The sequence below is a fragment of the Miscanthus floridulus genome, chromosome 7 (genome assembly GCF_019320115.1).
Source record: "Miscanthus floridulus cultivar M001 chromosome 7, ASM1932011v1, whole genome shotgun sequence".
NCBI lineage: Eukaryota > Viridiplantae > Streptophyta > Magnoliopsida > Poales > Poaceae > Miscanthus > Miscanthus floridulus.
In genome coordinates this window covers 101,335,779-101,350,638 of record NC_089586.1, presented here as the reverse complement: position 1 = coordinate 101,350,638, position 14,860 = coordinate 101,335,779, and the positions used below count along the sequence as shown (strand labels likewise).

At 43.4% G+C, this 14,860-nt stretch overlaps 1 protein-coding gene and 1 pseudogene across 1 annotated transcript in view; both read left to right on the top strand.

Annotated features, from left to right (window-relative positions):
* Positions 1 to 9,875, top strand: part of LOC136465960 (U-box domain-containing protein 33-like) — an 11,533-nt gene extending 1,658 nt beyond the window's left edge. Inside the window, exon 4 of the mRNA XM_066464493.1 lies at positions 9,647 to 9,875. Within this exon, the coding sequence (XP_066320590.1) occupies positions 9,647 to 9,875 (229 nt within the window). The remainder of the gene's footprint in view (positions 1 to 9,646) is intronic.
* A 131-nt stretch (positions 9,876 to 10,006) lies between these two features.
* On the top strand, positions 10,007 to 10,734 carry LOC136466947 (protein FAR1-RELATED SEQUENCE 5-like; annotated as a pseudogene).
* Positions 10,735 to 14,860: the final 4,126 nt, after the last annotated feature.

Sequence of the window (14,860 nt, the reverse complement as noted above, 5' to 3'; positions counted from 1 at the left end):
GAGGAGCTTGAGCTTGAACTTGTCTCAACTTGCTTGCCCTTTATCTTTTTTCTCACTACATGCGAGAGCTTTGCCTTTGCTTGATGACGAGGCTTCTTCTTAACCCATCTTCCATGACATTTCAAATGCCACTATCTTGCCAATGACTATGGCCGGGGTTATGGTGCTCAAGTCCTCCATGTTGTGAAGGATGGTGATGATGCTCGCATATTTCTTTTGTGGTAGCATGGAGATGATCTTTCTCATGATGTTTGCATCATCTAGCTTGGTTAATCCTATTGAATGGAGCTCATTGATAATTAGATTCAAACGAGAATACATATCACGAATAAGCTCATCATTATTCATTTTAAATAAATTATAATTTTGTTTAGCTAGACAATGTTTTTGCTCACGGACATTAGTTATACCGTCATGGAGCTCTTGGAGTTTTAACCAAATTTCATGTGCTGTATTTAAAGTGAACACTTGGTTAAACACATCCATGCTAAAATATTCAAACAAGCAATTTTTAGCTCTAGCATTGAAATGAATTTTTTCTTCACTCTTTGTGGGTTTATCGGGATTCTTAATGAGTTTCATCCCGTCATGAGTGACTCTCCAAACACCCAAATCTACTGTCTCAAGGTGACAATCCATTCTAGCTTTAGTAGTAGGGGAAGTTAGTGCCGTCAAAGTGTGGAGGCCTAGAGGTATCCATCCCAACCACTCTAAATAGTGTCGGCTCAATGGCGGTAAAGCCAAATGTCAAAATTGAGCCAACCGGCTCTGATACCGACTGAAAGGGACCGTGACACCTAAGAGGGGGAGGTGAATTAGGCAACTTAAAACTCTAACTCTAAACTATGGCATTTTTTTCTAACCTTAATAAAACCAATGCAAAAGGATAAACAATATAAATGTGCAACTACGGTTTTGCTAGTATGTTGCATCCTAGGTTCCAAACCTATCAACTAGCCTATCACTAAGTTAGAAAAGTAAAGCACACATCAAGATTGCAATGTAAATGCAGAAGCTAAAGAGTAAGGTAGAGATATGCAAACTCCAGTCGATGACTCTGGTATTTTTACCGAGGTATCAAGAAGCACGCAAGCTTCCCCCTAGTCCTCGTTGGAGCTCCTCGCAAGGAATCCTTCGCAAGGGCCAATCTCCCGATTGGGTAAATCCATGGATAGCCTCGGGCCTTCTCCATGCGCAAGTGGGTCTCTGACGTGCCTTTCGGCAAGCCTCACCCAGATGCTCCCCGCCTTCTTCACTATCAAGCTTCCGGTCAAAACGCCACGGGCCTTGTTCCCTTCGGTACACGGTGGCGGCCACACCACAAACGTGGTTGGTGTGATCTCACAAGACTACAAACCCCTCCGATGTACAACAATGGTGCGCGCAAGCACCGAGTGATAAGAGGTGTGCAAACCTCACTAAACACTAGGCCTAAACCTAGAGCAAGCGCATAAGAGGTGGTCTAATCAACCTAAGCACTTCGCAAAGCACCTACGCTAATCACCTAATGAATCACTAAGCACTATGCAAGTGGAGATCACTAAAATGGTGTATCAACACCCTTAACCTTGGCATGTTTTCTCAGCTCTCCACATCTTAAATAGCTGGTTGGGGGTGTATTTATAAGCCCCACCAAGAAAGTAGCCATTGGGGGCGAAACTCAGCTTTCTGCTACTGATCGGACGCTGCTGTCGTCCTAATCGGACATGTCCGGTCGTCCCGACTGTTAGAGCACGCGTTGATCGGACTCTGGGCCGAGTCTGGTCTCACTCGATCGTACGCGTCCGGTCGCACTGGCGCCGCTCTGGAACCTCTCTGGACTCGATCGGACGCTGTACTTTGTGCATTCAGTCGTGCAGTGCCACTGCATCCAGTCACACTGAAAACATTGCCGTGACGAAGAACAGTGTCATCGGTGCGTCCGATCACTGCTTCGCTCAGCGTCCGGTCACAGCTACTGACGCCTGTTGTTGCCGAGCAACTGATCGGACGTGTCCGGTCCCTATAAGTGCCGCATCTGGCTTGGTTCCCATCTTCATGCTTGTACTATACTTGATATCTTGGGTCTTCTATTGTGCTTCTAGGGTCTTACTTATGGTGTTGATGGTGGTATCATCATATCGCCTTCGTCTAAGTCACGTCTGGCACCCTATTGAACTACCAAACAATTACTTACGAATTCATTAGTCCAATTTGGTTGTGTTGGTCATCAAACACCAAAATCCAAAGTAAATGGGCCTAGGGTCCATTTTTCTTACAATATATTCTACATTTTTCACAGTATATTGTTTATTTCTTTTTTCTCCAGTACAGTACATGTTTTCTTATTAATTACTTTACCACCCAAAAAGAATTTAGGTGCTTATATTATCTGGTGACAAATTCTGTGTGACTTTGTTTGTCACTATCTGACACTAATATCTATAGTTGTATGTGCAAATAACATTTCTCTATTTTTGCATCCACCAATCTCTTTTATGCGTAGGAAAAAGAGACTTATTACAACATATTCCTTTTTTTTGCATATTCCTGATTTAAATCCTTTTAGTACAAGTCCATAAGACCATAATAACTTGTGAATGCCAGGTTTCGATCATTCATTAAGAGCCTTAAACCATCAAAAATCACGAACTATTAGTGGTCAGAGTTTGTCGTTGTAGAGCTTTTGTTTTGTATCGTAGTGTGTTTATAATTAGGAGCGATGCTAGGTTCAACTAGTGGAAACTGTGCCTATATTATGACTAAAATTTCAACATATATATGTATCACATGGCCTATGCCATGCACCAAGAAACTAGCTAGGTGCAAGTAAAACCTCCCTCCCCCCACACTGCACGTTCTAAAAAAATAAAAGTTTTCTTGTCGAGAGAAGCACCATGTAAATCTTGGTACTTCCTTGTAGAAATGATTGTTAGTACAAATAATATTGGTACCTCCGCATAAGAAAAGAATGAAGTACCATAAGTTCTTTTTTTTTTGCTAAACGCGTGGTCGCTCACATATATACAGACATACACTCACTCCTATGAATTCACGCACACTCAATCTCTATGAGAACCTCCAATAGACTAAGTTGGACTGGCAGATCTCAAGATTGACAAAGTCATCGTATGTGTCTCGCGGCCAACGGTCACATTAACTACCACTGAAAGAATAGTATCATTAGATCCTAGATAAATTTGATCCTAGGATTTGAACCTATGAGCATTAGTGTCGAGTCGTGGATTTAAACCTAGATGGACAGATTTCATCACAAGGAGCCTAACCAACTGAGGCTCAGTTCGCAAGTTCTTATAATTTGATCCTCTGGGCGAGGTGGCTTAATAAATTCTCTTTATTATTATTGTCATTGATTGAAGTCTTGGGCGAGTGGTTTGTTAGGAGGAACGCGAAGGTGAAATAGTGGAGATGTTATTGCAAATATAGCATATTGTCCCTTCTTTATTCCTGAGAGGCGCTATTTATAGTGTTTAGATTACAACCAGCAAACCAAAATGCCCCTACTATAGGGCTAGATCCTAAGCATATTCCTAGTATGTAGGGGAATTTCGGTCTTTACAAAATAAATCTTACATGAACCCAAGTTGAATTTGAGTTTCTAGGTTGGCGGGCCTTCACTGTAACATGAAAATCCAAGACCTTGGACTACCCGAGATTGTCTTTATTGGGCCCTTAATTCGGCTCTGAGAACGTGTCCTCGCCCTTCAAGCCTTCCAAAAGTATTTTGTGTAGACTTCGCAAATGGCTTCGCTAGGCTTCTTGGTGGAGCTCCTAGCTTGCCCTTTTAATTCAGAACCCTTGCAAAGACATCCTCATTGGGGGCCGTCACTCTCTACATGAAACGATATCTTGAGAGCCGTTAATAGTTAGGTCGTTGGTTAGCCATGAATATGGATGACAATCAAGGGAGTAAGGCATGTCCATACAACAGTAATGGCAATGAGTGGATCAAAAATTCTAAATGGACACTACTAGAAAACAGACCTTTCACCCACTTCGATTTTAGCCTTTAGTCTCGATATTTTTTGCGTTCGGGACTAAAGGACTTTTAGTCCCGGTTCGTAATACCAACTGGGACTAAAAGTCATCTTTAGTCCCGGTTGGTGTCACCAACCCGGAGTAAAAGTTCACCAATTTTTAGTCCCGGTTGGTAACACTAACCGGGACTAAAAGGTGACCTTTTAGTCCCAGTTGGTGTCTTCAACCGGGACTAAAGGTCTTTTATCCGGGACTAAAGGTCTCCCACGAGTCTATTCAAAAGGAGAGCGCACATGACTTTATCACAAGTGGTGTTGGGTTCGAATCTCACGTAGAGCAAGCGAGGCCTCGAGGATTTCCTTTATTTTTTTCTTCCGTGGGTGACCTTTAGTCCTGGCTCCCAGACCCAGACCCGGGACTAAAGGTGTGGACCTTTAGTCCTGGAAATTTAGTCCCGGTTGGGAAAACCGGGACTAAAAGGCCTTCCTAACCGGGACTAAAACCCGTTTCTCTAGTAGTGGGATGGCAAAGAGAGAAGTCTATAATTTTAGATGGCAACGAAGGAGTTGTCATATGTTTGAATGGCAATAAAGGAATTCTCTCGATCCTCCGAAGGGCATAGGCCCAAACAATTATGGTTATCAAGTAAAACAAGGTGGAAGTGATGGCGAGCAGTGCTCTTGTGTCAGATCACTTGCGGCTGCTACTAGACAAAAAAATATGAGAGAACTCCCTCCATTTCAAATTATATTCCTTGATTTTACTATGTATATAGACATACCTGCATATCTAGGAGCATAGCAAAAATTATGTATCTAAAAATCTCAAAATATCTTATAATTTGGAGTGGAGGGAGTGCATATGAGAGGTGCATGCAGTGAAGTACTGCAAACAGTGCAAGTCTGTGCTCGTACTGCTAGCTAGGCGCCGTTCTCTAACAGCTCATGCTGATCGTGATTTAGGGGGTATTTGGTTTCATGGACTAAATTTTAGTTCATGTCACATCGGACGTTCATATGCTATTTAGGAGAACTAAATATGAGTTAATTATAAAACTAATTACATAGATAGAGACTAATTTACGAGATGAATTTATTAAGCCTAATTAATCCGCCATTAGCATATATTTACTGTAGCACCACATTATCAAATCATGGACTAATTAGGCTTAAAAAATTTGTCTCGCAAATTAGCCACAATCTGTGCAATTAGTTATTTTTTTCATCTATATTTAATACTTCATGCATGTGTCCAAATATCCGATGGGACAGGGACTAAAATTTTTCAATAAAACCAAACACCCCTTTATACTAAATGCTTCCACTTCCAGTTTTAGTGGCACACAAAGAGATTTGTAAGGTTGCATTAATTGCATGTACGTATAAGCCAACGATGGCGCCGTGTTGTGCACGGTGCACATATAATAGTAGGGCATGCTGCTGATGGGGAAATTAAAAAGTATTCCTTATGCTCATAGGCCGGGCTGTGAGGAGTCGTCGCTCAGCTGGTTGGTACGGTTGAGCTTTCACCAGGGTATGTTCAGGTTCAACTAGCGGATCGATCGGTCTCTCTCATTATTCTCTTCTTGATTAGTTCCTTTTGTTGAAAAGCAGTTACCTGCTGCTGCTCGTCCCTTTCGTTACTAAATAGTCGTCCTTCGGAATCTATGCACACACAAGCAACGCAACGCAACCGAAAGGGCGACTACTCAATCATCAGATGGCGATGTCTCGACGCAACAGGCCAGGCAGCATAAAATAACTCGTGACGACCCGCTATCATTACTTCGTTAGTAGCTAGACATATATATTAGTGCTACGCCATGCATTATTACTACTATTGTGCATTGTGCACATGCGCGTAGTGTAGATCTCTCTCACGAAGTCACGAGAGTAGAGATGGAACAGCTGGAGGGGAGGATCATATCGATCGCGCGTGGCAGATCACACCCGGTCCGATCCAGTGGTGTCTGCATGTGCACTTGGTAGGGGCCTGTGTATGTGTCATACGAGTGCACACTGCAGACTGCACAAGAGACAGGACCCCTGCACCGCCTCCCGCCGCTGCTTCACCAGTTTCGATTCGTGGTCGCCCTCGGCAGCGGCCCTCGCGCACGGTATAGCAAGCCGTAGCTGCAAACGTCAGGTTCGGTTGATTGATTGAATATTGATGGACGGACATGGACGTCGGCGGCTTCCTTCAGTTTGGGTTGCGCACAGCAGTGTAGAGCACCAGCAACAGCAACGGGGAAGCAGATATAGTCCATCTCCAATTTTCTTCTTCAAATCAAAAAGAAAGAAAGAAAAAAGGAGTCCATCTCCAAGTCTCCCCATGGCCTGCGCGTCGGCCTCTGGCTCCGCGGGGACGGTGGCCTTCGCTCGGTCTCGTCTCGTTCGGCTTCTTTGGCGGCCCAGCGGGGCAGGGCAGTTGGCCCGCAAGGCCGCAAGCCGTTCGGTTAGGGAAATAGGGACAGGCAACGCCAGTGTTCCCTTCCGATCAGCGTGCCGACCCTGCCCGTCTCTCCTTATTCCCCAGTTGTTTTCTACTACGCACGATAATTCGGCCCAACAAGTGGTTCTTGACCTAGGACTGGTTTTGGTCCAGCTCTTCACAGCCCGATTCGGTCACAAAAAACAGGCTCTTAGCCAATGCGCAGCCACAAAAGCCCATCTTGGATGTATGTTTTAGACCCTTTTATTTATGAGAATTGCTTTTTTGTTTTTCTTTTCTTTTTTCATTTTTTTTCCTTTATCTTTCTTTTTTGTTTCCATGGACTTTTTCTTCTTCTTTTCATTTTTTTATTTTCTTCCTATTTAATTATTTTACTATAGTCAATTATTTTTTTCAATTTATATTTATTATCTTTCTTTTTTCTCTATTTAGTGAGGTGTTCTATGATGTATGTGTATTGATCCCGTACTAATCTATAGATGTCCCATAATGTGTTATGAATTATTTTAAAATATCCATATGGTGTTTTTTTATAAGATATTCGACGATGTATTCTAGATTGTTCATATATTATCCATGGGATGTTTCGCAATGTGTTTTTTTTATTTCTCATATTACCTATGATAATGTTCTATGGTGTATTTTAGGTTGTTCGCATAGTGTCCATGGGATGCTGTTTTATTTATTATTTTCCTCTATGGCGTGTTTCCCTTTTTCTTTGTGTTTTCTGTTTTTCTTTATATTTTGTTTTCTATTTAATTTTGGTTACTCATTTTTCCTTTATTTTGTATTTTTTGTATTTCATAGTATATTTTTCTTGTATCCATGACTTGGTGATATTCACTTGACCTATTTCATCTATAATATAACATGACTGTTTATGAGGTGTATTCCAAATAATCATTATAGTATTCATCAGATGTTCCATGATATATCAATATCATGGATTGTTCTCATAGTGTTTTTAAGATGGTCCATTATGTATTTTGGATTTCCCCCCAAAACATGCATATTACATAAGTGGCTTATTTTTTCAATGTTCGTATAGTACCCGTGAGATATTCCATAGTATATTTTGAGTTATTTGTGTAGTATAAATGAAATGTTCCCCAATGTATTTTCTATTGTTTACATAATATCCATGAGATGTTCTATGGTGTATTTTAATTTGTTTGCCTAGCTTAGTATCCATGGGATCTTCAAAGGTACAATTTAATTATTCCATTGTGCATGAGATGTTCTCATTTTCTAATACTGGATACAAAGATTATGGAACTCCATTCACCTGAACCTAGAATTTTATTCTCCTAAATATGGAATATTATTCTCTTGAACCTAAAACTTTGTTCTTATGAATGTGGAACATTGTGCCCTAAATTTAGAAAATTGCCTGCTTAACAAAAGACATAAACGTTCTAACTTTATGAGAAAAAATGTTCTTCAAAGAATTTTTATCTGAATACATCTATGTAGGATCATGTCTAGAAGGATTTATTATATGAAACACAATGGTCGAGTTGAAATTTAATTTGGAATCTTTTTATATAAACTATGGCTTTTTTAAGTTGTATGTTAGCATATGCGCTGATGTATAAGCAAATTTGTTTGAATTTGTATACATGCATGCTTTTTTCTTAAAAAAAACATGCTTCATGCCTATTTTAATGAGCCGATGCAAAAATATATATATCGTAAGAGCCCTTTTACAATGGTTAGAAATGCTTCTAACGCTCGCTAACGCTTCCTGATGCCTATCCAAAATAGCTATTTTTATTGATTTTATTCGTTCAAGGGCATTATGGTCATTTCGCAAAGACAACTCACCACCCCCGCCAGCCCACCTCCTAGCCTGCCCACGCACCCACGCGAAGGGAATCGTCGCTGGCCTACCCGACATCCGCCTCCCCACAACACCGGTGCCCATCCTTCACGCTAGCCCTAGCCGTCACCGGCCTGCATTTGCCCTCATGCGGCACCATCATCGTTGGCCTACCCTCGCCCATGCCTAGCGTCGTCGCTCCTCCCTCCTCCTCGGTGCCGCCACCTAACGCGAGCGGCACCTTCGCCTCTGCAGGCCGCTTCCCTCTTGCCCCTCGCACTCCCTGCAGTGCCGCCCGTGAGCACCGCCGCCCTGCGGTTGCTTGTGGTGCTTCTTTTGGTGCAGTGGGCTGCAACGCCAGTGATTTTTTATTTTATTTTGCAGCAATCGCGCTAATCAAACCATAATGCTAGCGTTGTTGCTAGTGTCATTGTTCTACACGTATTATCCTAAATTAGAGTCAAGTCAGTGAATAGATAGCAGGCACCGTTATAGTATCTCATTAGCTATTTAATTAATTGCTTGCAAACAAGAATTGTCCTAATTCCTATGTTTTGGTTCAAATGGACAGTTGGGTTGTGAAGAAATTCCCAGAGCCAGTTCACTTTGTTCTGTTCTTCATTTGATGTTGAGTTACGACAATTAGGATTCTGGTTGTTTCATCTGCTAAGTAACAAAAATTGTAGCCGAGCCCTATTCATCTTAACTTGAGAAAGGTTCATATTGGTAGCTCGCATGTAAGATTTTTGTGCCTTATGCCAAACTGCTCGGGAAGGTTAACAACCTAGCTCAGAAAATAACCTGATGCTTGACCTTGACTTGAGTCGGCTTGCCTCCTTTGGAGCAATAATCCAATCTTGAGAAAAACTAGTATTGTGCAAAATTTGTCAACACCTTTAAAGCCTGAGCACTTTGTAGTTGACCTTTTTCCCCAGTACTTCTTAATGTGAGTTGGAGCCGTAGTATTGCTCCCCTGTTAGTGACTTGCAACACAATCAATTTTAGTGGTAATATTCATTGAATGAATCCTGATTAGATGGTGATAACTTGTGTATCATCATCTTTTAGTGAAGCTTGGTTTCTCTGTTACCTATATCATAACTTCTTGCTACTATTTACTTTAAGCTGAGATAAGGTTTTCTCGTGTAATCCTTTTTGTGCACCATCGTCCACATGCACGGTGCAGCAAGCATTTGTGCACCCTAGAGAGCAGATAACAATTTCTTTTAAAAAAAAGAGAGCAGACCACAATCCCTGGAGGTGGACATATAGGACAGACAAAATGCCGCATTGTCTTAACAAAGAACCTATAGGCAAAGAACCTGTTATGCATAAGATATCTTGTAGGATGATGCAACTATTTGGTTGTGGCATACTAATGTACTCGGTTTTTTTTAGATTGATGCAGGAGGAAATGCCGGGTCTTGATTCTTTGCTGGAGTACAATGAAATTGATAGGAAGATATTTGGTAGTGAAACAGAAGGATATCTGTTTTATAACAAATACGCTAAGGGGAAAGGATTTAGTGTTAGGAAAAGCTATTGTGAGTGGGGCAACGACCACAATGAGAGGACCCTTTGGAAGTTTGTTTGCAGTTGTGAAGGTTTCCATGAAGAGAAGGGCTGAAGAGGGAGATTAAGAAGCGGAAGCCACGGAATATTACTCGTGTTGGATGCCCTGCTAAATTTGTGATTGCATGGGATCAGAACATAGGGTAGTGGTATGTGAAGGATTTCATCTATGAACACAACCATCCAATGGTGGAACGAGACCTTGCTTGTCTTCTACGTTCACATAGAAGAATCAACGATGAGCAAAAAGTTGATATTATGGCGATGCAGATTTTTGGGATCCGCAAACACCAGGTAATGGATATTATCGAAATACAGTATGGTGGGTATGATAAGGTTAGATTTACAACAAGGGACTTGTATAATTTCTGCCATCATAATAAGGTGGAGACAGTTGCTGCTGGTGATGCTCAAACAGTCATTAGTCACCTGATAGAGTGCAGACGTAGGGATCCAGATTTCTTCTTCGACTACAAGACTGATGGGAGAGGGCACCTCAAGGGACTGCTCTGGTGTGATAGTCAATGTCAGCTTGATTATGCAGCATTTGGTGATGTCATCATATTTGATAGCACGTACAAAACGAATCGGTACAACCTACCCCTTGTTCCTTTTGTTGGGGGTGAATCACCATGGCAGCACAGTTCTTTTTGCATGTGGAATTATTTCCCAGGAGACAATTGAGTCATATGTGTGGATTCTTAGCACATTCTCTGATGCCATGGTTCAGAAGCATCTAGTTTCCATGATCCCTGATGGAGACCTTGCTATGCAGAGAGCGATCGGGCTGGTGTGGCCGAATTCATCGCATAGGCTATGCATATGGCATATTGAGCAGAAAATTGTGCGTAATCTTCACGATGATGGTGTGAAGGCTGATTTCAGATATTTTCTTTATGATTGTTGCTCCATAGAAGAGATTGCAAGGAAATGGCTGGAATTCTTGGATAAGCATAACGTTACAGATAAGGAGTTATGGCTGTATCAGATGTATGAGAGGAGGGAAATCTAGTGTGCTGTGTACCATGCTGATAAGTGTTATTTAGGACTGAGGAGCAACCAGCAGAGTGAGAGTGTGGGGGTATGGCCCCCGATATCCTCAAGACAAGACATGGGCCGCACCATCAGAGGTGGCCCGACCCATAAGATCGAGGCATGCACGACAAGATTACAAGTTGTACTAGATATTGTAATAGTACCAAATAGGATACTTTACTTGTAACCCTCCTCCTCTAGACTATATAAGGAGAGGCAGGGGTCCTCCTACAGAGGATACATCTCAATACAATACACCAAAGACATAGGACGTAGGGTATTACGTCGATCAGACAGCCCGAACATGTCTAAATCGCTGTCTCTACGCCTTGTGTCACCATTTGGTTCCTGATTACACGCACCGTCTACCATCAATCTACCACCACGGGCACCCCCCTCGGTGGACTGCCGACCATATTTCTTCGACAGTGGCGCGCCAGGTAGGGGTCCCCTTTAGGGGGTGTGCATGCTGATCCTTCGGTGAACCAGATGGGATTTTCTTCACAAACTTCATCCGTGGCAACCTAGCGACTAGCGGCGGCATCCCTCGACAGACAGATCTGATTTCGCATCTACTACACTCCAACGATCAAGCAGTGGCCAGCAATAAAGCAACATGGAGCTATGTTTCCATCAAAGATGCTAATCGACCATACGAGCAAACTAGAGCAATCGAAGAAATATTCGAGCATGTATGCATCTGGAACTATGGAGCGGTGGGATGCATGCTGCTCGATGTTGTCACATGCAGTTTCATCTCGAAAGCTAAGTCAATCTTCAATCTATAATATCCTATGATATAATACGTATCTAGATACCTACATATACGCATAATTATTTCAAGAATCTAATTGCATTCATCATCGTTTGGTGTTGCCCCATATTGGCAGTACGGATCTCATCGGGAGTGATCAGTAATCCTACAAGCTGTTATACATCGGCGGCATAGCTCTAGGTCTCGTGGCCACCTTGTACGGATCAGCCAGATCAGTGGGACCAAGGAGGAACAAGCGAGAAAAAAGAAGCCAACTCCAGATGAGATCAACATGCATGGACATGCATCACAACGCACGGCTGCATGCAGGAGCGGCTAGCAACCAGGCACAATCGATCATGGATCTACATCGATGACACTTATCATTGACCAATCAAGGAGGCCCGACATGGGTTCAATCTATAGAGTCATGCTCTGGCCGCGCGATGGGTCTAGGCATCACAACCATGCACCGGATCGGAGTCAACCATCGACAACATGCAAGATCTGAAAAGCTCTAGTTAATTCCAGCTTTGCATGCAGCAAGGACACGTGATCCACCCAGGCCATGCAAAGCTAACAAGATACGTAGCATGTATATACATATATACATCTGCATGGAAGGAAGCAAAGCAACTACACGTGAGGTCTACTTGCACGTATCCATCATCATGGAGCCAAATACAACAACTCCAACAGTGAGTGGTCTTAGCCAAAGGCGAGCCACGCCGAGCCATCTAGTGAGCCATGTCGAGCCAAGCGAGCCGCTGAGCGAGTCGCGTCGAGCCCAGACCACGTCGACCACGTCCCGAGCGGCTTTGCCGAGCTCTGACCACCAGACCATGTCCCGAGTGGCTCCGTCGACCACCTCGACTAGAAGACCACGTTGACCATGCCCTAAGCAGCTCTGCCGAGCTCCGACCACCAGACCACATCGACCACGTCCTGAGTGGCTTCGCCGAGCTTCGACCACCAGACCACGTCGCAATGATGATCGCCACAAAGAACGGCGCTATGACAACCGCGACCACCGTCACAATAGGCCGAAAAGTACGAGGATCGGACAACTTCATCGCCACTGACCAGATTTCTATCAAAGATAAGTACACTTCTAATATTTATATTTAATATAATTTTTATTACGACGTTTCTCCACAACGTCCTCGTCATGATTATTCTTCAAATAACATTTGTCGATGTGTACAATTTTAAATATAACATATAGCTATACTTAATGCAAATCCTCAACCAATCATGTTGACGCTCGATGTCTCTAGAAAAGGCCCTATCTCTGGCTCCTCCCTACACGTGCATGAGCGTCTGCCCTCTGCGTTATGGGTGGTCGGCAGCGGCTCCTTAGCGACGTTTTGTTCTTCCTACACGTGCACGGGCTCCGCGCCCCGCATTATGGTTAACAGGCTAACTAGGGCTAGAGACTCAGCTACATACTAACTGGTCGAGCGGTTTATATTAAGTATAAACACAAACTTCATATTAACACAGATGTTTACAAAGCACCAACTGCTTTATCACATCATGCTCATTTGCAAATGACTGCTGAGCATTGTTTCTTCATTGCTGATTTTTTCTCCATAATTTATTATTTTGTACATCATGTACTACCATTCTACATATTTATATTGCAGGAATTTTGAGCTATGCTCGGGGACTTCGTCGCTCGCTTCTCGAGCTGTGCTCGGGGACTGCCTCGATCACTCTCCGATCACAGCTCGGGGACTTCGTCACTCGCTCCTCGACCTATGCTCGGGGCCTGCCTCGATCACTCTTCGATCACAGCTCGGGGACTTCATTGCTCGCTCCTCGACCTATGCTCGGGGACTGCCTCGACCACTCTCCGACCATAGTTCGGGGACTTTGTGTCTCAACTACATGCAACTGGCGACTCACATGCAGTTGGGATATTCTTTCTCATTTAGACCTTGCTACAAGGCTCATACCTCGCCTTCCAGCAAGCTCAGGGACTACATCGATACGATGCACCTGCCGGTGTATCTTGTATCGCCTGAACGACGATTGGATTCTCAACTTAACTGGGAATTCTTTTTAGACCCTGGCACCACGTGCCTACGTCACCTACTACCAGGCTCGGGGACTAAGTGGGCACACTTCACCTTACGGTGAATGTGCTCGCTCTGATGGTTCAAACACCTCCGATTCTACAAGGATGATGGTGTCTCTTTTTGACTCAGAGTCAAAGTGGGCACACTTCGAGGGAAATATTTTTCAAATTTTATCTTGAGCCCCTTACATCCTTCTGGCAAGCTCAAGACGACGCTACTCGAAGGATACAAGGTGCTCGGGGACTAGCTGTGGGGGTATGGCCCCTGATATCCTCAAGACAAGGCATGGGCCGCACCATCAGAGGTGGCCTGGCCCATAAGATCGAGGCATGCACGACAAGATTACAAGTTGTACTAGATATTATAATAGTACCAAATAGGATACTTTACTTGTAACCCTCCTCCTCCAAACTATATAAGGAGAGGCAGGGGTCCCCTACAGAGGATACATCTCAATACAATACACCAAAAACATAGGACGTAGGGTATTATATCGATCAGACGGCCTGAACCTGTCTAAATTGCTATCTCTGCGCCTTGTGTCATCATCTGGTTTCTGATTACACGCACCGTCTATCGATAATCTACCACCACGGGCACCCCCCTCGGTGGACTGCCGACCATATTTCATCGACAGAGAGCCTAAACTCTAGGCTTCAGGTAAATCTAGATCGTAAAATGACATTGTTCGAGCTGGTTGAGCACTTTAACCACTGCCTTTCGTGGCTGCGCAATAATGAAGCAAATATGGACTTTGAAGCATCGAATTCTTTGTCATGCTTAGAACCAGATGCTTCAATTATTGAGAAAGAGGCTACGAAATCGTTCACACCAAGATTTTTTGCCATGGTGTAGTTCAGCATAAAAGCAGCCAAAAAGTGTTTTGCAAGAGAGATTCTAGATGACTATGATGCGATTAAGTATATTGTTGGCAGGGAGGATTGTCGACACAGAATTTTTGTCCCATGCCGAGGACACACGCAGCAAGCCGGAAGGGTCTGCTCGATGGAGCTGTAGATCCGCCTAGCTTCAGCGTAGGGATGGTCGATCATGCGCACTCCTCCCAAGATGTGCTAGTAAATTTAACCCTGTAATTGATAAGGAGAGAAAGCTTATCAGTAATTAAGGGTGGAACTTGCCGGTGTTGCCAGATAGTCCTGAATGTGCGGC